Genomic DNA, 22,409 nt, shown 5'->3' with positions numbered 1-22,409 from the left:
TGCTCTATATTCATCTGTCATTACTAGTGTGGCACTTCTTCTACCCACAAAAACAAACTAGCATCAATTTTATTGCATTCAACAACAAAATGACTTATAAAGATTAAACAATGGTATACAAAATACAGAGATTTTAAATGAAGGAACGAGACGAAGATAATTTCAAGATTAAATTTTAAAAAAGATTATATGTCTATCACGTGATCTAAAAAATAAATAGAATTAATCCATTAATAATGAAGGGAATACAGGTATAAAAGAGATCATAAAAATTATGATTTTATGTAATATATATATATATATATATATATATTAAGAAAGGTCCTGGTTCTATTTTTTATTATCTATAGGAATTAAAAAAATATCAAAAAATTTATATTAATTCATACATTTTTTAAATTAACTGAATTGCCCTCTCAACAAAATAAATAAATAAAGATATGATGTGAGATGATAGTGTTGTCAAAACCAAAATGAGAATACTTCTATTGTTTCCGACTCTTTAATGTAAAAAAAATGAAAAAATGAAAAAAAATCAATAATACAAGAAATAAGTCAACTCCCAAATTGTATGATAATAATTATCAATCATATTAAATATTCGATACATATTATTTTATCTAGAAACATACGTGAATATTTAATTATTCCAGTTGTCCATTCAAATATTTTTGCATTTTGTTTTATTTTTATTAGATGCTGACAAGTCACATCAATGATCCAATGCCAAACTGTCCAAAGTCATCCGTAATTTTCTTGAACAATAACATTGTGCTTATAAATACTAGTATATAATAATATATCATCAGCGAAATTTAGGAACATGCACTGCGAAGACTTCGTGTTATGAGTGTTCACGGATAAAATTATATCTATATCGATTTAAATCGTCTTATTAAATTATTTCGTTTTCTTCATATTTATGTGGTTTAGTTTTAAAATTAAATATAATTTAATTTATTTATTAGTTTGAATTAGAATCGTTTTCAATTTTTTAAAAACTGGTATTTTAGTTTGTGCAATGCACATAATAAATATTTATTTTTATATAATTTAAATTTTTAATAAATAAATATTTTCTAATATATAATTTATATTATAAATAAAATTACTAATAAGTAAATATTTTGAACATATAACTATTTGTTAGATTTACAATACAAAGGTTGCAAAAAAAACTTAAAGTGCAAGATATGCACTTCTTTTCCCTAAGACAATTTAACATGCAAGAGGCCACACTTCTCTCCCTCCCATTTTGACGAATGCTGTTAATATACTTCTTTCATAATATCTCTTTAATATGTTTTATTGTTGTATGAAATTTGATATTGACCCAACAGCCCAACTAAATTAGCTAGGCTCTGAATAAAAAAATGTAACTGAAAAAAATAAAATTAGCTAGGCACCCTTAGTGAAACTATAGCATGAGATTTTGTTTAATATTAAATCTACTTCATAATTATCGTCATGTAAAAAGAAAGAAATTGTCTCAAAAATAATTATCTTTTTAATTTTTTAATATAATATTAATTAATTAAAAAAACTTTACATTTTTTTAATTTTAAAATTTTACCAAATTGCTCTTATGGATTTTGAGCGAACACAATTTTATTAGGTTTGTTATCAACTTATGGTTGTGCAATTTAAAACTAACTAATAGATAATCTGAATTTTTTATATTTTGACATATAAAACTATTTCTTCTTAAAAATAGCTCTCAATACAACTATTTTCTTTTATATAGAGAGGATATTAAATAATATATTAACATAAAGCTATAAAAATTAAATAAAAAATGTATTGAAAAAAAAACCCCTACTCTTTATAAACCAAAAAAATACAACCTTCTCTTATATTATATAAATTATAATCCACAAATTGGATAGAAATTCTCACCTTACTCTCTTAATTAAATACTCTCTCTTTTTTCCCTTCTTTAGAAATGTACTTCACGCGGTACTCTTGTAATTAGCCAACAAATTATATCGCACTCATCTCAAACTTCATTTCTTTTATCTTTATTGTACATTTATTTTTCTTTATCTCTTTCAACTTTCCATATTTTATTTCTATATCAAAATTGAATTTTATAACTTTTTTTTATAAAATCAATAAACAAAATAACTTTCTGTCATAATTTTAATTATTCATCAAAAATCTAAAATATAATTTTATATATTAATTTTTTTTATTATAAAATTTATTTATACAAAAACAAATATGTATCTAATGTGATGACCATACTAAAATACTAGTTAATTATAAAAAAATAACAATTTATATCTAAATACTATGTGTAATTTTTTTTATGGTGGGTCATAGATCACATATGTCTATGAACCTATTAGTTTATTTAATAAAATTTTCCACACAAAAATATGGAACATAAATATTTTTATTAAATAAATCATTTTTTTACACGTGAACAAGATGAAATATTACACAATTTTTTATCACCAGATTTCATCATCTATTTATCTACTCAAACTAGAGGTAAATCTGACTTAATTTCTCATTTATTTCGTAATAATAATCTATTTTTTAAATTAGATGAATTAAATATCTCACAGATTTTGGATTTCCGACGAATTTTAATTATTTTTCCTATCATTATCTAGATTGCATCCTTTATTGTAATACACTAATTATAACACCCCATTGTCAGACAACAGTTGACTATTTAAAAAAAAAATTACATGTATAATTGTTGACAGCGTAGCCACCGTATTAGACAAAGGATGCATTTTCATTGACAAGTTGGCACAAACCATATTCATACACTACTACGTATTTCATACGACGGGATAAGATTGGACATTCTGACTGGACTACTCTCTCTGTTCATATTGATAAATCCACACTCAAATCTGACTCTTCTCTGTCTTTATCGACACTACTACAGCATAGTTTGAAATTTTGTGCCTAGTGATTTTAACTCAATTAACATATTTTATAATTTATAACAAAAGAAAAAAAAAAGAAGTAATGTCATGATTAAACAGGAAAAAAATCGTAAAATAGAGAAACATTAAATGAAAGTTTGATTACGCAGGGATTGTACATTAAATTATATCTAGGAAAATTTAGCACCCGATGAGTAATTTAATTTGTTATTTGTTACTATCCTGGTGTTTCCAACGCAACAACTGTGGTCTGCTGTCATTTGAGATTTGACATTATCCATTCGAGACAAAATAGGATTGATCAAACGAGTGAAACAACTAAAAACCACTTTAGTATATATTTATTTTTGTATTTTAATTTAAAGAAGAAATAAAATACTACAATTGATGACCTAGGGTGGTTGACTCTGACATTTTATATAAGTCCCTCTGAACTGGAGTTCTGTATGTGTAACCTGTAAGGCTGTGTTTGGTGGACCTTTCCCTTTTCTCTTTTGAAACAGAGAATGGCTGGTGGAGGAGTAGAGATTGGAGGACCAGGAAAAAGGGCTCATCTTTACGAGCACAAGTTCAGTTGGTATTTCGTCTATACATGCTTCGTTGGGGCCCTTGGCGGTTCTCTCTTTGGCTATGATCTCGGTGTTTCAGGTTTTCTATTTCTTTCTCTCATCATTTCCATATGTTCTATTCTATTTCATTTTTATGTCACTGTAGCTCACCGATCTAATGCCGATTGCTACTTTGATTTGTTTCATCATTTTTTTCTTTGAGATTTCCGACGCCTCTTGATTACATTCATACATCGAAGCAAAACATTTTAAATTCCTTCACGATGACAATGATAAGTTGGTACTCGAAATATATATATAGATTTTATTATAATCCTTCAGAATTAAAAATATCGATGGCTTTTGTTTTTAATGAAGAGGAATATGTGAGATTATATGTCCTACGTTTGATGGTTAATTCTTTTTTAAAAGCGAATTAGAAGTTGCACGCCTTTAATTTCGTCCTCTGTAGCGTTGTTGTGAAAAAAAAAATGGTGGATTTTGTTTTTTTGTTATAAATATTGGAAACGATGATAAAACAGCAACAGCAAGCTAGGCATATGCTATATTCCAAGTCAATGTCATGTGTAACTGTTGCCGAGAATCGCGGCTGGAATTTCGTACTTCTTTGAAGTCATGATACCCTGCAATTCTTCAGGAGATGAAACAGACACTGCTTCTGCATTTTGGTTCTTTTACTTATTCATTTATTTATTATTATTGTTATTATTGAATTTGAGTATAATTTTTGTATGTTATCAATTAATTTAAAATTATCCTAATTATTATTTTAAAATAATTATTGTAAAAATTAATAATTTTTAATTATATGTCCAAATTCATAATCAAACGATAATATATTTGTTTTTTACATTTTACTTTATTATAATTGAATTGATTATTATTAGGCAATAGAAATAAGAAAATTCACAAAAGATTTTGCAGAACCATTCTGAGGCAAGCAATTCCCATGATGCTATGCATATGTTCAATCCCCTCTAATTCCCGTGAATATTATATTTATAAAAAAATTGTGAATTTTAAATTGAAGTGCCTTTGTGATGTGTCAGGTGGGGTGACTTCAATGGATGATTTCCTGAAGGAATTCTTCCCAAAGGTTTACAGAAGGAAGCAGATGCATCTGCATGAAACAGACTATTGTAAATATGACGACCAAGTGCTGACACTGTTTACATCATCTCTTTATTTCTCAGCACTTGTCATGACATTCTTTGCTTCCTTCTTGACAAGAAAGAAGGGAAGAAAGGCCAGTATCATTGTGGGAGCCCTTAGCTTCCTGGCTGGGGCTATCCTCAATGCCGCAGCCAAGAACATTGCAATGCTAATTATTGGCAGAGTCCTTCTTGGTGGAGGCATTGGATTTGGCAACCAAGTAAGTCAAATTATAAGACTCATTTTAGTCATTGATTTTTGTTCTTGTTTCTGATACTACTATTCTTAATTGTGTAGGCTGTTCCATTGTATCTTTCGGAAATGGCTCCAGCTAAGAACCGAGGAGCAGTGAACCAACTGTTTCAGTTCACAACTTGTGCTGGAATCTTAATTGCAAACCTAGTGAATTACTTTACTGAAAAAATCCATCCCTATGGATGGAGGATATCTCTGGGTTTGGCAGGTCTTCCAGCATTTGCAATGCTTGTTGGAGGTATTTGTTGTGCTGAGACACCAAACAGCCTTGTGGAGCAAGGAAGGTTGGATAAAGCAAAACAAGTATTGCAGAGAATTAGAGGTACCGAGAACGTTGAAGCCGAATTTGAGGATCTTAAAGAAGCCAGTGAAGAAGCACAAGCTGTTAAGAGCCCGTTTAGGACACTCCTCAAGAGGAAGTACAGGCCACAACTGATCATAGGTGCATTGGGGATTCCAGCGTTCCAGCAGCTAACTGGCAATAACTCCATCCTCTTCTATGCCCCTGTCATTTTTCAGAGCTTGGGCTTTGGTGCCAATGCTTCACTGTTTTCATCTTTTATTACCAATGGGGCTCTTCTTGTTGCCACTGTCATCTCAATGTTTTTGGTTGACAAGTATGGTAGAAGAAAATTCTTTCTGGAAGCTGGCTTTGAAATGATATGCTGCATGGTAACTACATGTTTATATTCCTCGAGTTTGATAGAGCTAATGGAATTGCTAATTGGACTTTTTGATTTATTCTTTGCTTTGCAGATTATTACAGGTGCAGTCTTGGCTGTGAACTTTGGGCACGGCAAAGAAATTGGGAAAGGAGTGAGTGCCTTTCTGGTTGTTGTGATCTTCTTGTTCGTTTTGGCATATGGGAGATCTTGGGGTCCCCTTGGGTGGTTGGTTCCCAGTGAGCTCTTCCCATTAGAGATAAGATCATCTGCACAGAGTATTGTGGTCTGTGTCAACATGATCTTCACTGCACTTGTTGCTCAATTGTTCCTCATGTCACTTTGCCACCTCAAATTTGGGATCTTCTTGCTCTTTGCTTCCTTAATTATCTTCATGAGCTTCTTTGTCTTCTTCCTTTTGCCCGAAACCAAGAAAGTTCCAATTGAGGAGATTTATCTTCTTTTTGAGAATCATTGGTTCTGGAGGAGATTTGTAACTGACCAAGACCCAGAGACATCAAAGGGGACTGCTTAAAATTCTCAACAAAATAGATTGAACAAGTGTAGGTTTTTTGTTTCTCTTTCTTTATTTTGGAGTCAATTATTTCTTACTTGCAGCTTTGTCAAAAAAATAAATCTGTTAGGACATTTCTTTTAAATATGGTTTCTTGTTTTTTATATTCATTGAATCTCTTTCCCTCGGCGATGAGAACTTCCTACTGTAAAGAAGGCCATCAAGGTTATATTTAGAGTACAAAAGATATAAAATAAGATGAGATAATAACTAAATATATTTTTTATTAAATAATACATTAACATAAAAGGTATTTGTAATATCCTTAAGACTTGAGTAACACACCGTAAATTATGACCCCCAAAACCAGAATGCAAGTATATGGTCCCAACCATAAATACCAAGGACATGTCAACAAGAATCGGTGTGTGCCGCGACCCATTTTCCACAGCTGCACACAAAGTGTCTGTGTTTCACAGGACTAACGAAAATGTTTTTTTTTTTATTATTATTATTATTGATAAAAATAAAAATAAAAACATGTAATATTCAGAATTTATAATACTTATGCACCTTAATCAACCAATTATTAGAACTCACCAAAATGTCTTGCGTTCAGCACAACAATTTTTTCGTAAACAATTATTATTTTGTTAATATCAATGAATGTATATAATAATACTTAATACATAATAGAGCATAATCAATTTATGCACAACGTAAAATTATGATATACTTAATATAATAATACTTACTTCTTATCTTTATTTATATATTTTATTTTTTAAAATTGTTTATCTCTTTTAATCTATAATCTTCCATCTCTATATCTAAATTTATTTTTTATATTTCTTTTTAAAAAATTGTCAATAATTAAAAAAACTTAATATAACAATTTAAATTATTTATTATAAATAAAAATATAATTTATATATTTAAAAATATTTATTTATTATTATTCATAATTATAATATAATTTATATATTAAAAAATTATTTATTTTGAATTTTAATTATATAAAAATATTTTTTTATCTATTGTAAATTTGTAATGCTACTAGAAAATACTACTTTACAAATTAAGAAAATACTACTTTTGATGTCTTAGCATTTAAAAATTAAGGAAATTGTTCTAGAAAAAACAAAAGAGTAATTTGCATTAACAACAAATCAGAAAAATTTTACAAACACCAGAATCTACCACTTTAACAGTAACAATAAATTAGAAAAAACTTTACAAAATGGATGAAAAATAATGGACATCCCCTTCGCTCGGATCCAAGTTGACCTCTGCTATAACGACCCCCTCTCTGCCAGTCGATCCTCACCACCAAGTAAAATGACACTAGAACTTCTGATAACACCATCCAGTATCATGTTAAAAGTTTAGCAAGTTCATCAACTCCTAATGTTCCTTGTGGTACAACATTTAGTAATTGGTCATCAAAATTTGCTTTTCTAGGAATTTTAGTACTATTCTCCTTTTTCCGTTTCATGGAATCAATGGTAGTTTCTTTAGTCTCCAAAGTTGAACCTTCTTGCTTAGGATTCTTTTGAGACACAGCCTTTGTGTTTTTCCTAAAAGCTGGTCCGGGTGGAGCTGATTTGGCAAAGGCAACTGTGTTTTGATAAATATTGTCCGCATCCAAAGAATCCTTATCTAAAACAAGAGCACTGCCTTTCTCAACAGCTTGTTCCAACAGTAACCAAATTGCTTTCATAGAAGGAGCAGCTGACCTTGGTGCCTGACTGACATCTTCTTCTCCCAAAGCATCTAGCAACTTATTAGAATGAGAATCCACCATGCCATTAGTAGAATTGTCACTACCTCCTAGCGTTGCATGAGATCCTGAAATTGAAGCAGAAAGACCATCACTGCAGCTTTTGCTATCCATTATATGCTCAGTTCCATGACTTTCACTCATAGCTTTCGAGGAGAATTCAGCATGGCTATCATAGTGTGGTATGGTCATACTTGGAATGAGGCTTGTGCGAGGTTCTGGCTCAGCATAGGAGTCTGTGGAATCATTTGTGGTTTCAACGTCATAGATTTTTGTAAGTGAAGGAACTTCAGTAACCCCAGACATAGATTGGTGGCTATTTTCATTGGGATATGACACCTCAACCTTATCCAAAGTCACATCACTTGAAATAGAGGAAATGCTAGTGTCATGTAATAAATTGCTTTCATGCTCTAATGGGTTCATTTGTAGACTCGGTGCTGAGAATTCTAGGGCCTCTGACGGCAGTGGTTTATAATTTTTATGGTCAACCTCTATTTGTTTGGATTCCTTGCGGTCATCTCCTCGATCTGGTATAGATGACTTCCAATTTGGTCCTCTCCACATAAGTATGTGCTCATATTCAAACGAAAGCAATGTGCATGGAACAAGATCCTACAGTCAAAAGAATAGATATGAAAGAAAGATTTTAATATATCATCCTCATTAATTAACATAAAAAAAAAAAACAAAAGAAAACAAACAAAAATCTGAGTCCACATGATCTTCAACATTGGATGCAAAATTGGTTATACCCTTAGTTTTGCTCCAATCTTTCGATAGTCACTTTTATTCAGTCCTTGACAGTTTATACGCACTAGTTCACACTCTTCAAATGCCTCTCTGACAGTTTTTACTAGGTCACAGTAAACACCATTTTTACCTGTAACAAGGAAAATCAGCCAATGCATTAAAATTAAGTATGTGTATCAGAAAAAAAAAAAAAAAAAAGACAGACAAAGACAGCTAGATGCCAGTTTGCCAGAAGAGCATTAATTATTCTTCATTGCTAAATTGTAATGAACATCCTTAAAAAATTACCTAGTTTGCATATGGGAATCAATGTGCTTCCCTTTTGACGCATTTTAGTTGCTTCTTCTAGCGTTAGACCTTCAGGAACTCGCTGAACCAACCTAGGATATACTGGAGGCACAGGTTTCCACAACATCAGAGGAAAATGTGGGCGTGTTTTATAATTGTAGTTTCTGCCTCGGAAAAGGTACAACACACCGCCCTTTCTGTGAATGATTTTCCCCCCTGTCCTTTCCTGACAAATCAGATTAAATGAGTCAAGATGAACACAAATAATAACGCAGAGCAATGTTATTTGCACATTTCCATTTCCCTACAAATCTCACAATTCCCAAATCATCTTTCCTTTCCTTCCCTACCCTTCATCATCAACCCTAATAGTGGTGATTGAGGGTTTTGAGATATCCGTGAGGAGATGGAAATATGTGAGAAACATTAGCCAACAACGAAACATGATTGGCTTCTTTTGAATGAAGAATGTCAAGGGACACAGCAGCCAATACACAAAAGTAGGTTGAAGTAACCCATCATAAAGAAAAAAGAAAGAGACTTTTTCAGATCATTAAGAGAAACCAAAGAAAAGAAGCTGTCAATGAGCAAAAGAAGTGTTCCAAACATCATACAGGAATGGGAGTTTCTCCAACATCACATGCTAAACCATATTGCTCTTACCACTTGATTATTTAAAAAGACAGAGAAGAAAAAGCAAAACATTATAATGAAGCAACAACCACATTGGAGCATTCTGTAGAATTATTATTCCAAAACTTCTCATACCATTTTTTTAATTTAATTTCTACACAGTATTAGTGTACAAAAATTTACACTATCAACCAATAAAAAAATGTTAGGTATATAACATTCGGAATTTTGAGAAGAGATGCAAGTGAAAGATAGGACTTCCATAGAAGTATCTCATTGTATTGATTGATATGGAAAAGATGCAAATAAGAAAATAAGCTTAAGGGTTGTTTGGGTAAGCTTCATTAGAAGTATTTCTAATTGATAGAGCCTATTCTAGAGCCGATAGGTAATTAACAACTAGCAAACATTCCTAAACGACTAATAAAACCAACATAACTAGTCGTATCGATAACTATTTATTGTTAAAATTAACACACTTATCGGATGAGAATGTAAAACTATTTAAAATAATTTATTTAGAAAAAAAAGAAAAGAAAAGAATGGAACCTCTAGCTGGTGGCAGACATTATCCATATCAACAGTACAGACTCCCTTGCACCTGATCTTGCAAGCCCTCCGGCGCTTCCAATGAGCATGTATATTATCCAACATGTTATGCGTCAAACCATCTCTACCTAAAACCGCAAAAACCAATGCAGTCAAGAATTTTCTTTCTTTCTTTCCACCACAAATAATCAAAACAAAGAAACGAACCGATATTAAGTTGGCGTTGGGCTTTCATGCAGGACTTAACCAAGTCACGAATCTCCTCCTGCGTCAAGGGTTCTCCCAATATCTCCTCTCTCGACTTCACGTACCTCGGCCCCGTCCCCGCCAAATACGGCCCCGGTGACTGCACCGGCTTAACCCCCTTCTTGTGCGGCGGCGGAAGCACGAACGAGTCGAACTCCTTCAGCTTCTTCTTACTCGCCGGCAGCGGCGCCCGCCCCGTCCACGGCCGAGGCATCGTGTCCGGTCCGAACGGCACGAAAGGCGCTTCGCGCATTTTAATTGGCTTCACCTTCGGGGTCTCCGTGTAGCTGTACTTGAACTCGAACGGGGCACCGTCGATAACGTAGGAGAGTCCGTCGTCGCTGATTTTCACGTTTTCGGGGGCGCCGGATACCCGTTGCGGCTTCGATTTGGGGATGTTGGAGAACCTGAACGCTGGGTGCGATTGCCGGTCGACCTTGGGCCTTGCTGGGCTTTTGGACCTTTTGGCAGGCCCGGTGGGCCGGGGTGTTCGGCGGGCATTGGGGGAGCGAGTTTCTGGGTTGTTCCAGCGAGAGAATCGGAGCTCCGAGGATTGGCGCGGCGGGTTTGGGTTGGGGTCGAGGGAAGGGGCGAAGATGGGGAAAGTGTGCGGGAGCTTCAGAGCCATGGTGAAGAAGAACAAGATTAAGTGCTTCGCATTTCTTCAGGAGTGTGTGTATGTGTGGTGATGACATGACGTCACTAATTTAATGAATTACAAAAGCGACGTCGTTTTCCACGTTTGTTGTGCTTCTTTTGCATTTTTGAAAGACTTCTTTTTTGGTAAGAATCAAAAGACAATATCGTGTTTTCAATAATTTAGAGACCTTACTTCTTACATAATCAGCCCAGTCATATCCACCTTACGAAAGACTTATTACTAATATATACTCTAATTCATATAAGTTTAATTTAAAAATGAACTTTAAACTTAAAAAATTATAAAACTATCAAATACTAATTTAATTCAAATTTTAAACTTATTTTTTTTAATCTTTATTTCATCATGCCAAAAAGGTAGTGCCACATGAATTTAATTTCTCTAACTACAAGTTAACTAGTTATTGTCCCTTTTTACCTTTATTAAGATACCTGAAAATAACATAATATCTTTAAAAACTTTAAATTTTTTAAAAATAATTTATTGAAAAAATTCATTTTAGATTCTTAAAATATTTTTTTGGGTCACATCATATTAAGAATTTTTATTATTTTTTATTCTAGTGATAGAACTTAATTTAAGTTATTGGATTTTACTTGTATAAAAAAAATCTTTTTTCTCTCAAATGAAATTAAAAAGAAAATTCATAAGCATGTATAATAATAGGTCTAGTAAATAGACATTCTTAAATGAATCCAACTCAAAAAATTATCATATAAGATAAAAATAGAAATAAAAACTATTATGAGTATCGTGCACGATAAAAGTAAAAAAAAAAAAAAAAAAAAAAAAAAAAAAAAACTATCGTTCATGATAGAAAAAAAACATTTTTATAGGAAAAACACTGGTTATAGAAAAATCAGATCTTAAAATGAAAATCTGACTGCCAATTTTAATAATTGAATCTTGCAAAGATTCTGTGTTTGATCCTGATAAAGTCAAATATAGCATAAAGGAAAGGTGAGAGAAAGACAGAGCTTGAATTCAGTCTTCACTGTAGTGAGGTTAGTACTGTACTTCCCCATGTTGAGAGACGAAACAAATGTCAATTTTGAACTCTTTGCTTTCAAGTTCCATGCTTGTTAAGAAATAGTGAGAGTCGTTTATTATTTGATCTTAGTCACAACAATTTTCTGGCCCTTCTTCTGCAACTCTTCAGTGATTTGAGAACTTTTGTATGCAGCTGAGTGTTGGGGAGATTGAAGCTAATTTTCGAAGAATGAAATGATTTGGTATCATCTCAGTTATGCCATACGGGGAACCGGAGATTACTTTTTCTGTTGGGGGTACTTGCTGTTAACTATTTACTGTTTCAGTCAATATTGGTTCCATATGGAAATGGAGATGGAAATGCCCCATGGTCTTCAGTGCCCCAAAAGGATGATAATGTTAGATTTCCATCATTACATTCAACACCAAAGTATTTCACTGTTTGGAATCCACCAACAGGTAATGTTTCAGATAACAGTACTGCAGTGAGTATTCCTAGGAGAAAGATGAGGTGTATGATGCCGCCTAAGTCAAGAACGTTATTTCAGGAGATGAACCGTATTCTAGTGCGCAAGCGTGCTTCTGCTCGTGCTATGGTATTAATATTAATATCTCTGTCAATTATGAGCTAGCTACCTGGACAAGTTATTGTTATGGTTATTTCAATCTAGAGTTCTATTTTTGGTTGCAGAGACCAAGGTTGTCATCCAAACTTGACCTGGAAATTCTTGCTGCGAGGTCAGAGATTGAGCATGCTCCTATAGTAACACATGACAAAGAACTTTATGCTCCTCTCTTTCGCAAGGTTTCTATGTTCAAAAGGTATGCTTGATGGAGTTGTTAAAGGAAATATGAAGTATGTCCTTCCTTGACATGCATGTGTCCTGACTCAAGCTTGTTTTTCATTCACCTTATTCTTCTAATTGACCATTTAAACGTTTTACTCTGGACCTCTGGCCACTCCCCTTAAGGGTACGATAATTTTGTAATGTACCTTAATCACAATGTCATTAGTTTTTTCTCTAAATATATGATATTGGGCTTCACTTGTTTGCTCCTACATGTCTTTTCTTTGTCCTTCCGTATCTGACTTGGGTCTGTACTACTATTGTGACCAAAATTCAAGATCATTTGACTTTTTTCTTGTTGGATTTGCAGGAGTTATGAACTCATGGAATGCACACTCAAAGTTTATATTTACAAGGATGGAAATAAACCCATTTTTCATCAACCTATAATGAAGGATCCTGCAAAGGCCCATCTATTTTATATGCCATTCAGTTCACGTATGTTAGAGCACTCCCTTTATGTACGTAACTCTCATAATCGAACAAATCTCCGTCAGTTTTTGAAGGACTATACAGACAAAATTTCTGCAAAAATACCATTACTTCAACAGAACTGGTGGTGCTGACCATTTTCTTGCTGCTTGCCATGATTGGGTATTTTCTTTAATTTTTCCCCCTTAATTCTACTTGCACATGAACCATATACTGTTCCAACCTTCCAACATGATATATTTATGACAGTTGAATTGAATTTCTCTTTAATGTCTTAGTATTCATTTTGAGGAAGTCAAACTTGTCTATCTATATCATGTCCATTTTTGTGGATATAAGGGTATACATAGCAGCCTTTGATGGACATCATGTTCTGAAACAGATCACTCCTATATGAAGTGTTCTACCCAGTTACATTATCCTTAGTTATCTTCTCTAGTTTGCATATCAGTAAACAAATCACCCATGTGCATGTGTAGCATAACATTATGCTTTTGTGCATATTTGTAAAGGATTTATGACTGGATTATTGCAGGCTCCATATGAAACAAGACACCATATGGAATACTGCATAAAGGCCCTCTGCAATGCTGATGTGACTCAAGGCTTTAAAATAGGAAGGGATGTTTCTCTTCCGGAAGCTTATGTCCGGTCAGTTAGAGATCCTCAGAGAGATCTGGGAGGAAAACCTCCTCACCAATGACCCATTCTTGCTTTCCATGCTGGAAATATGCATGGTTATTTGCATCCAATATTGCTAAAGCACTGGAAGGACAAAGACCCTGATATGAAGATATATGGCCCAATGCCTCATGGTGTTACAAGCAAAATGAATTATATCAATCACATGAAGAACAGCAAATACTGCATATGCCCTAAAGGGTATGAGGTCAACAGCCCACGGATGGTTGAAGCCATATTTTAGGAGTGTGTACCTGTGATTATATCAGACAATTTTGTGCCACATTTTTTTGAGGTCTTAAATTGGGATGTGTTCTCAATAATCCTTGCAGAGAAAGATATTCCCAACTTGAAACAGATACTTCTTTCAGTGTCACAAGTATCTCGAGTTGCAACTTGGAGTTAGAAAGGCTCAGAAACATTTTTTTTTGGCATGTAAAACCCTTGAAGTATGACCTCTTCCACATAACCCTTCATTTAATTTGGTATAATAGAGTGTTCCAAATAAAGGTGAGATGATGATGCATATGAGCCCTCTGAACTAGAAAGCAGAAGCAAAGCTGACAAAAGAGCTTTATGAAAAAAAAAGAGGGAATTTCTGAGAATGAGAAATCGTGAAAGAATATAGTAGGAACTTGGAATTTGTATTCAGTGTTTTAGATTGTTCTGTATGTATAAATGCTGTACCATATTTCGCTTGAATGCATAAGAAAGAAATCATAATTAATCAATAACACCCTCTCACCCTTCCCAAAACAAGTTGGAATGGTTATATTTTTGTTCTTGGCCGTATGTTGAAAGTTTAAAATTTTGTTCTTGTTGTTAGGCATAAAATTCGCATTGAATGTCAATACATGGATTGGGTCATGGGATATGTTGTGATCGCCGTAAAGTACTTTATGATGCAAAATTCCTCTGCACATCTAATGTCAATATTTCCAGGACCATAGGCAATACCATTCAAGGTGGAATTTACAAAACTGTGTCTTCTATTCCAAATAATAGATCTCTTACTGTGGTGTATGATCCTATTCACCATTCATCAACTCTCAGCATGCAGTCTTTCAACTTATGAACAAGCAAATATTGTCATTGATAATTAAAGACAATGCTACTCACTTCAAGTATCATTGAGATTCTAAATGTGAGTTGCTTTAGTTTGTTTTCTACTTTTTAATTTTTCATATTAAGAATAAAATGTCCTCTGAACTAGAAAGAAGAAGCGCACCTGACAAAAAGAGTTACGTGAAAGAAGTAATTTCTGAGTATGAGAACTCGTGAAAGATTATGGTAGGAACTTGGAATTTGTACTCAGTGTTTTAGATATCAATTTTTATTAAAAAAAATTAATGAACACCTATTTATCTACTTTACAACTAAAGAGTGTCCACAAATGGGATCATATATAGTCATAAAACACATTCTATTTTGTGCATGTTATCACCATTATTACCACATCATTAGAGATTAATTAAAGTAGTTTTACTTAATCAACATAACTAGTTAGAATAGTATGCTATACAGAGTTACTATGTGTTGGAGTAATGTGTAAACTGTTCTCTCATCTCTAGCATGCAGGAATGCAGGAATTACTGAAATCCAAGGATTTTATTCCCAATATTCCAAGGAAAACTTTTAGTTTTTTTAATTTAGTTAATTAATATTCAAATATCTTTATGTAATATAATACTTATAAATTATGATTAAAACAATATTTTATTAATTAAATTGTTTTTTATTTTTTAAATGTATATTTTATACAAGTGATTTTAATGAAATAAGTAAAATATTTAATGCAAGGGTGTGTTGGTGGGCACCGTACAAGGCTACTACAGAAGCATTAGTGAATTGGACCAATAACATTTGGTTGGTAACAAAAACTAAAAGTGTCCAATTTGAAACGAAATACATGAGGTAAGTCACCACCGACTCAGGGGTTAAGGACACTACTTGGTGGCCCAAACTGCATCATTGCTTTAGACAGAGGATTAGCTGTGTACAAATACAAACTTGCCCACGAAACAAGGGCCATTCTCATGTAAAAATACATAATGTATACTCTTTCATTATCATCGATGCATATTGTTTCATATGTGATTGTGAAATTGCATGTGCAGAACTTGTGTAGCAATAACATAGTTTTTTACCTTTTCTTCTAGGAAAACAAGGATTATACATGTGTTTGAGAGAAGATAAAAAATTTAATTTGTTTTAATTATAATAAGACGTAATGATGTGTTGATTTAAAAAATTGTATAAAATTTAGTAATTATGAGTGTAGAACTAAAATTTGATATGTACAATGATTGTCAAATGTACCGGCTATAAGCACCAAATGACACATTCACCAAAAAAGAAAAAGAGAAAGATATCAAAAGGGTTTTTTTTTTTCCAAAATAACAACAGATTTGATTTCTTGTTTAGTTTAAGCACAATTTACAAGTGATAAACTTGTATTGAAACTATAATTTGAACCTACGAGTGTGTCGACGAAAAACATGATGGGATTATGGCTTTATGATCGATCTATGAGACCACAAAGTTGGATAGAAAATGGAATTTGCAGTTATTAAGTTGTGGGCACGCACTTACTGCAGTACTTGAGATTAGACGAACAATGAATGCCTTTGTCATCAACGGATAACTCAATTAAATTATTCATTTTTTTAACTACTGATTTGTTCGAAAATTTATGGGAGGAAAGCATAAAGGATTGTAGTTATATTACTATTACTATACTATTATTTAATCAGGTTAATATTTTTCTTATCATGATAAAAGCTATATGAAAAAATGAACTCATCTAATAATACGTTGAGACAATATTATATAATATAAAAAAGTATACTTGTTATAATTTTTTTTACTCATAGTATATCAAAATAAATATCACATAAAACCAGAGCAGATTCCGTTTTGTGTGTTTTTTTAAAAAAGAAAATTATATTTGTAATCATTAGATAAATTAATATAAAAGCCTTTAACATAACTAGATATATTATTTTGGGGAAAAAAATCTAAAAAATAATTTTAATGTTTTCTATAAATTAAAATTATTTTCCGAAAAAATGTTATAAGAACCAATTTTGAAGGTATTTTATAATTTTATGATTAATTTAGACTATTTTGATATATTTTGCATTGTGTCTCGTCTTTTGTGATAATTCTATATATATATATATATATATATTATTTATAAAAAAAATCACCCTCGGTCATTTAAAGTTTTTAATAAAACTAAAAAGGCTGACAAAAAAAAATAATGAAATTTTTTGAAAAGAAAGCAGCAAAATGAAGATGACATTACCGGTAATATCTGAAGAAGTTCCCTATCCCGAACTGACGAGTATGGGTGGCACCTGAATTGCATGTGAATGAGATGAGATAAGTCAGTGTTATGGATCAAAAACAAATTACAATAACATGTGGCTCCTCTCATTTGATACCTATGTTTTGCTGAATGCTATTGCCCATATAATTAAATCTTCTCCTCAAGTCATCCACGTTTCGCAGTAAAGACCCATAAAACAAAAAAATCCGTATACTGTGTATAATATTTTTCTTTGTTTTTCTCACCCTTTGTTTATACGCAGAAGAGGATTGTATTTATTTAGCCTGATCGTACTCAAATGGATTTTTATTTATTTATTTTGGTTCGGACTCTCAACGTTTTATTTTGTCTTACAATATACCGCATTCGGAGAAGATGGGGTGGTAACATTTTCCCCATAAATCCATAATTGAAAGCACACCTTTTCACTCCCTTAATCATTGAATTTGAGTAAATGTGAATAAGATGAGGTACTAATATTTCAAAACTATGCTTTTATGAAAAATTGGATGGCTCCACTCATTTAATGCTATATAATATGCTTGGGCCATGCTATTTAGTAACTGGCAACAGCACATTCCAACTTCTTTAACTTTATCCGATTTAACACCCCTTCTCCTTTTAATAATCTCATAGCTTGCCTATTTTGGGACATGGACTATTTTCATAGCCTGCACTTCATCAAATACTCCTATATTATAGAAAGCCCGGTGAAGCTCTCTCTAATGTTCTCTTACATCATTTTAGTTACACTCCAGTATAATATTGCTTATTATTACTAGATACATATGGCCGTTAGTTTTAGTTTTGGGTTTTAAAATGCTCTTCCAATTAAAAGATGCTTTGAAATTTTTATGAAAAATATTTAAATTTTTTGTAAAGAAAAGTAAAAATTAAAAAATATTTTAATATTTTCTTAAAAATTAAAAATAATATCTTTTGAAAAAACTCGTTCCCTCTTCTTCTCTTTAACTAAAATTGCTTTCCCTCTCATAATTTGAATCAAACAGTACATTAGAAACTATCATTGAATGACTTCTTTTAAAAAAATAGAATTATGCAGCAGAGCTAGCCCAACATGTTTTCCGTATTGTAACAATAATTGATTTACCAACTAACATCTATAGATAATTTTCAATCACTTACAAAACAATATACCTCAAAATAAAATAAAAAAGAAGAAGAATAAGAAGATGTTGTCATAGATGGGTTTTTTACATTTGCTTGATAGACCCCCTAGGCAGTTATTGATGATAACCATTCAGCAGTTTTTCTCCTTTATGAGTATAGTAAAACAGTACTTCTTTAGAAGAATACAATTTAATTTAATGATTTTTATATTTTAAAGAGATAATTATAAATATACACTCATTTTTTATTCACTTCAAAAAAAAAAAAAAAACAAAGCTACAATGGTTCAAAATTAAATGTTTCAAACTCCCATCCATGTCAATGTCATTGTCATAACTCACAAGTACTCCAAAAGGCACGGTCCATTTTATATCAATGGTAACTCTAGACTCTAGTAATAGTAGTTTTTTTTTTTTAGGGTTAATAATAGTAGTTTCACTTTCACTTTCACACTGGAAAAAGTAATCTCTTGTAAAAGAAAAAAGTAATATATTTCACATTCTCTATTCTCGACCTTTTCTTCCGAAGTCCAGTTAAATAGGGCAAAAACTGTTGAGAACCCGAGTCAAACGAAAAAAAAAAATGTGACTTTTCAAGCCAAAATAACACGATTTTGGAACCAAAGCTTAAAAAATTGTGGTGAAGAAACTCCATTTTCCGAATGAATACAAACAGGCTATGAGTCGTTCTCTTTGTTGAGGTAGTTACTACTGTAACCAACTCCCGTGAGTCCTTAAGCACAAACTACATGATACATTAATAGCTTTCCGACATAAAAGTAGTTTCATATGCATTTCAATATTTAAAGTCTACCCTTATTAGCCTAATTATTACTAGTACAGCACAATAATATGCATGCAATCATAATTTCTAACTTCAATAACACTATTATAAAAAAAATGAATAGTCTATTTGAAAAGTGTCAAATGACTCATAAAAGTGAGTATTTGTTAAAGTCAACTATTATAATTAACTTCTCTAGCATTTTGAGAGCATCAAAGATCCAAATTGACATATCCAACTAATATTGTGAAAATTAGTCTGATTAGATTAGTCTAGCAGATTGATCGAGGTAATATGTCAATAATATAATTTGGTGAGTGAGTGATTGATTCGATTTGATTAAATATAAATTAAAAAATTTAACATATATAACATAATTTTATTAATTAATCCATACTCCAAATTTGAAGTACTGAAATTTTTAGAATTTATTAGCCCATTATTATTAACGGAGACTACAAGAATAAATAATGTGAACTAAGTGAATTTATGCTGATACTAATATCATATTCAAGCCTTAATATAATTGTTTTGTGCAGCACCAATTACAATTATATCAACACTCAATTTCGTTCCGACAATTTAAATAAAGTGCAAAAATAATAATAAAATATTAAAAAAATTACTTTGATATAATTTAAAATTTAAAATGCTTATTTGTTTTGTTTCTTTTTAAGTAATTCTATATAATAAAAAAAATGGATCTGGAAAAGAAAGAATAAAAAAAAAAGGTTAAGGCTAAGAAAATAATAAAGAATGTCATTTGCTTTTGCTTTTCAGTTCATTGGTCGCAAGAAGAAGCTGAAGATATACTTTTTAATCGGCTCCCTAAGTGCCCAAGCCCACTACACTTAACCTAAAACACACAATGTCTCAGCGCCGCACAAACTCCTTGCCAAACACCATGTCACCACCGTGCCTCCCATCTCAACCACCCAGTTGTCACAACCGGCACCCAACCACCGCCTTCGACGATCCATCACCGGCGCACCACCACCCACCTAATCCCCATACACCATGCACTGATCACCGTGAAACACGAATTAAATAAGCAACAATCAAGATCTGTTCAACCCGAACCGGGTTTTCAAACCCATTCGAGTCATCGCTTTCCGCCAAACTAGCCGGTTCACACCGAGCCAAACCGGCTCTTGTACATCTCCGGTCCGATACCTCACCCAGCCCGGTTAGGGGTCCAGGTCCAAACCGGTCTGGTTTTCACAACACTGCATCCAGCTTTAACATCTCTTTTTAAGAGAATATCCAATAGGTTTAATTTAAGTAATTCATTTTAATTTTTTTTATCTTTTACTGATTAGTATTATAATATCACAACTCTTGTGCATTATATTTTAATGATATAATTTTAAGTCATCTTTAAATAATTCACTTTTAAATTACCTATAGTTAAATAATTCACCTAATAAAATATTTTTTAATAAAAAATAATTGTTTCTTAATGATATGTATGTTTTTTTCAATAATAAAAAAAATTAAGTAGCAATATCTTAAAATAAACAACTAGTCAAGTAGTGAGTGTTGAGAATATTTTAATATATATACTCTATTATTAGTTAATTTATAAAATCATAAATAAAATTCGTTAAAGAAAAAAAAAATACCTCGGTGTAGCTTTAGCTTCAAGCTAAATAAATAACCTGACTCATTCACATTCAGGATTAGGTTATTAAATTTGTCCCAAAACTATTTATGATTTATTTAAGTGATGAGTTTGAAGATATCAGGCTTAGTCAATTAGTCAAAATATTTGTTTATTATGCTACACAACAATCAAATAAAAAGAAAAAAAAGTTATATAGTACTTATAGAGTCCAATATTTTAATATTAATTATTATAATTTTTTTTTATAATATAATATTATAATTAAATGATAACATAAAATAGTTAACATTAAAATAAAGTAAAATTTAGTCTCTCTGAATCTCCTTCCCCCTCCCTCTCTCATACACACTATTTTATTTTCACCACACACACATAGACATAGTACTATTTTATTTTTACTTTTTCATCATCCATTATCTATGAAGTCTTTTTATGCTATCACCGAGAAAGGATATTATATATATATATATATATATATATATATATACGTGTGTGTGTAAAATCATATATAATTATCTTTATTTTATAATTTTATTATTATTTTCATGTATGTGCATCTAAGAAATAAATCTTAACATAAAACAACTTTTTATTGTCGCATTTTATTGTTCGCAAAATATTATGCAATAAATTTTAGTAAGGTAAAGAAATTCGTTGTCGTTTATTTTGATATAGTAATTACTATGAAACAAGGGACTTTTTAATGTTAATAGGAAATGAAGCATAGACATGACCTCGATCATGAATCTAAAAAGAAAAAAAAATCTAGAATTTGGTTCACCTTTGTTAGTCTAAAGTACTTTGTGTTTAGAAAAAAAAAGCCTTTATTTGTCGGATTTTCTATTAATTTTATTAAAAAAACACCAATTTAATTTGTGGATGATCTATTTATAAACACTGAATCAACGTCATTGTTTAAATTTTGGATACAGGCCATTAACTCATGAGGAGCAACAAAGTGGAACGCCATTTCGCTCTATCGTAATCAAACATTAAACCTTCTTCTTACTACTATCATTTACACCGACTTTAGCGTCTCTAACAAAAATTTCCAGAAGCAAATACAAAAAGGGTCTTAACTATGCTCATTAATGATATCTCATCAACTCCTCAATCAGAAACTTTCTCTCCCTTATCCTTAATTTAATGCTAGAAAATCCTGTTTAGCTGAACTTTTGTCCGTTTCGTTATTCTTTCAAAGAATCACAATACACATACTCAATGTACTAGTAGATGCCAAATATCCAAATTGGAATTTATCTCCAAGAAACATGTAGTTGAATGTTGGATTTTTCTAATGCCAGGACCAAATCCTTTATTGCTTAGATTCTATAATGATATTCCGTGTATAAATATAAATATATCATAAATTAGTAAAACGATGAAAACAAACTGTGGGTTTTGTTCTGTTTTGTCATGCTTTCTTTTTCCACGGAAAATAGATAAACTACAGCAGACATGAACAACTCAAAACACAACAAATGAAAACGCCAACGTTTTGTTCGCAGCTCACTGAAAAGTGAAAACTAGTCCCTTATCTCTTGCTGTCAGGTGGGTGACAATGTGAATATAATGACAGTGGCCGTAGCTTTTTAGAAAATAGTTTTCCCAGCTTTCATTCGCT

The 22,409-nt window shown here is 31.8% G+C and overlaps 2 protein-coding genes and 1 pseudogene across 2 annotated transcripts; 2 read left to right on the top strand and 1 right to left on the bottom strand.

Moving 5' to 3' along the window:
• The first annotated feature begins 3,364 nt into the window (after positions 1-3,364).
• On the top strand, positions 3,365-6,221 carry MST1 (monosaccharide transporter). Its single transcript, NM_001249382.2, has 4 exons — positions 3,365-3,551; positions 4,522-4,844; positions 4,922-5,551; positions 5,636-6,221. Exons 1-4 carry the CDS (start codon positions 3,410-3,412, stop codon positions 6,074-6,076), a joined length of 1,536 nt encoding a protein of 511 aa, NP_001236311.2. The 5' UTR covers positions 3,365-3,409; the 3' UTR covers positions 6,077-6,221.
• Positions 6,222-7,187: 966 nt separating this feature from the next.
• Positions 7,188-11,057, bottom strand: LOC100807804 (CRS2-associated factor 1, chloroplastic). Its single transcript, XM_003532432.5, has 5 exons — positions 10,266-11,057; positions 10,059-10,186; positions 8,877-9,102; positions 8,591-8,718; positions 7,188-8,450 (listed from the first exon to the last, which is right to left on the bottom strand). The coding sequence occupies exons 1-5, from the start codon at positions 10,930-10,932 to the stop codon at positions 7,428-7,430; spliced, it is 2,172 nt and encodes a 723-aa protein (XP_003532480.1). The 5' UTR covers positions 10,933-11,057; the 3' UTR covers positions 7,188-7,427.
• A 1,131-nt stretch (positions 11,058-12,188) lies between these two features.
• LOC100807269 (probable glycosyltransferase At5g03795) lies at positions 12,189-14,777 on the top strand (annotated as a pseudogene).
• The last annotated feature ends 7,632 nt before the right edge of the window (positions 14,778-22,409 follow it).

Source organism: Glycine max, chromosome 8 (genome assembly GCF_000004515.6).
Source record: "Glycine max cultivar Williams 82 chromosome 8, Glycine_max_v4.0, whole genome shotgun sequence".
In the NCBI taxonomy this organism is placed as follows: Eukaryota; Viridiplantae; Streptophyta; class Magnoliopsida; order Fabales; family Fabaceae; genus Glycine; species Glycine max.
This window is presented reverse-complemented; position numbering and strand designations above follow the sequence as displayed.

What these genes read in the sequence shown, in the direction of transcription:
- MST1 (NM_001249382.2), top strand. Translation starts at nt 3,410, where the DNA reads ATGGCTGGTGGAGGAGTAGAGATTGGAGGACCAGGAAAAAGGGCTCAT. An exon ending in CTATGATCTCGGTGTTTCAG is followed by an intron (nt 3,552 to 4,521) that starts GTTTTCTATTTC and finishes GTGATGTGTCAG; the next exon opens with GTGGGGTGACTTCAATGGAT. An exon ending in TTGAAATGATATGCTGCATG is followed by an intron (nt 5,552 to 5,635) that starts GTAACTACATGT and finishes TTTGCTTTGCAG; the next exon opens with ATTATTACAGGTGCAGTCTT.
- LOC100807804 (XM_003532432.5), bottom strand. Translation starts at nt 10,932, where the DNA reads ATGGCTCTGAAGCTCCCGCACACTTTCCCCATCTTCGCCCCTTCCCTC. An exon ending in CCAACGCCAACTTAATATCG is followed by an intron (nt 10,187 to 10,265) that starts GTTCGTTTCTTT and finishes TTGCGGTTTTAG; the next exon opens with GTAGAGATGGTTTGACGCAT. An exon ending in GATTCCCATATGCAAACTAG is followed by an intron (nt 8,719 to 8,876) that starts GTAATTTTTTAA and finishes TCCTTGTTACAG; the next exon opens with GTAAAAATGGTGTTTACTGT.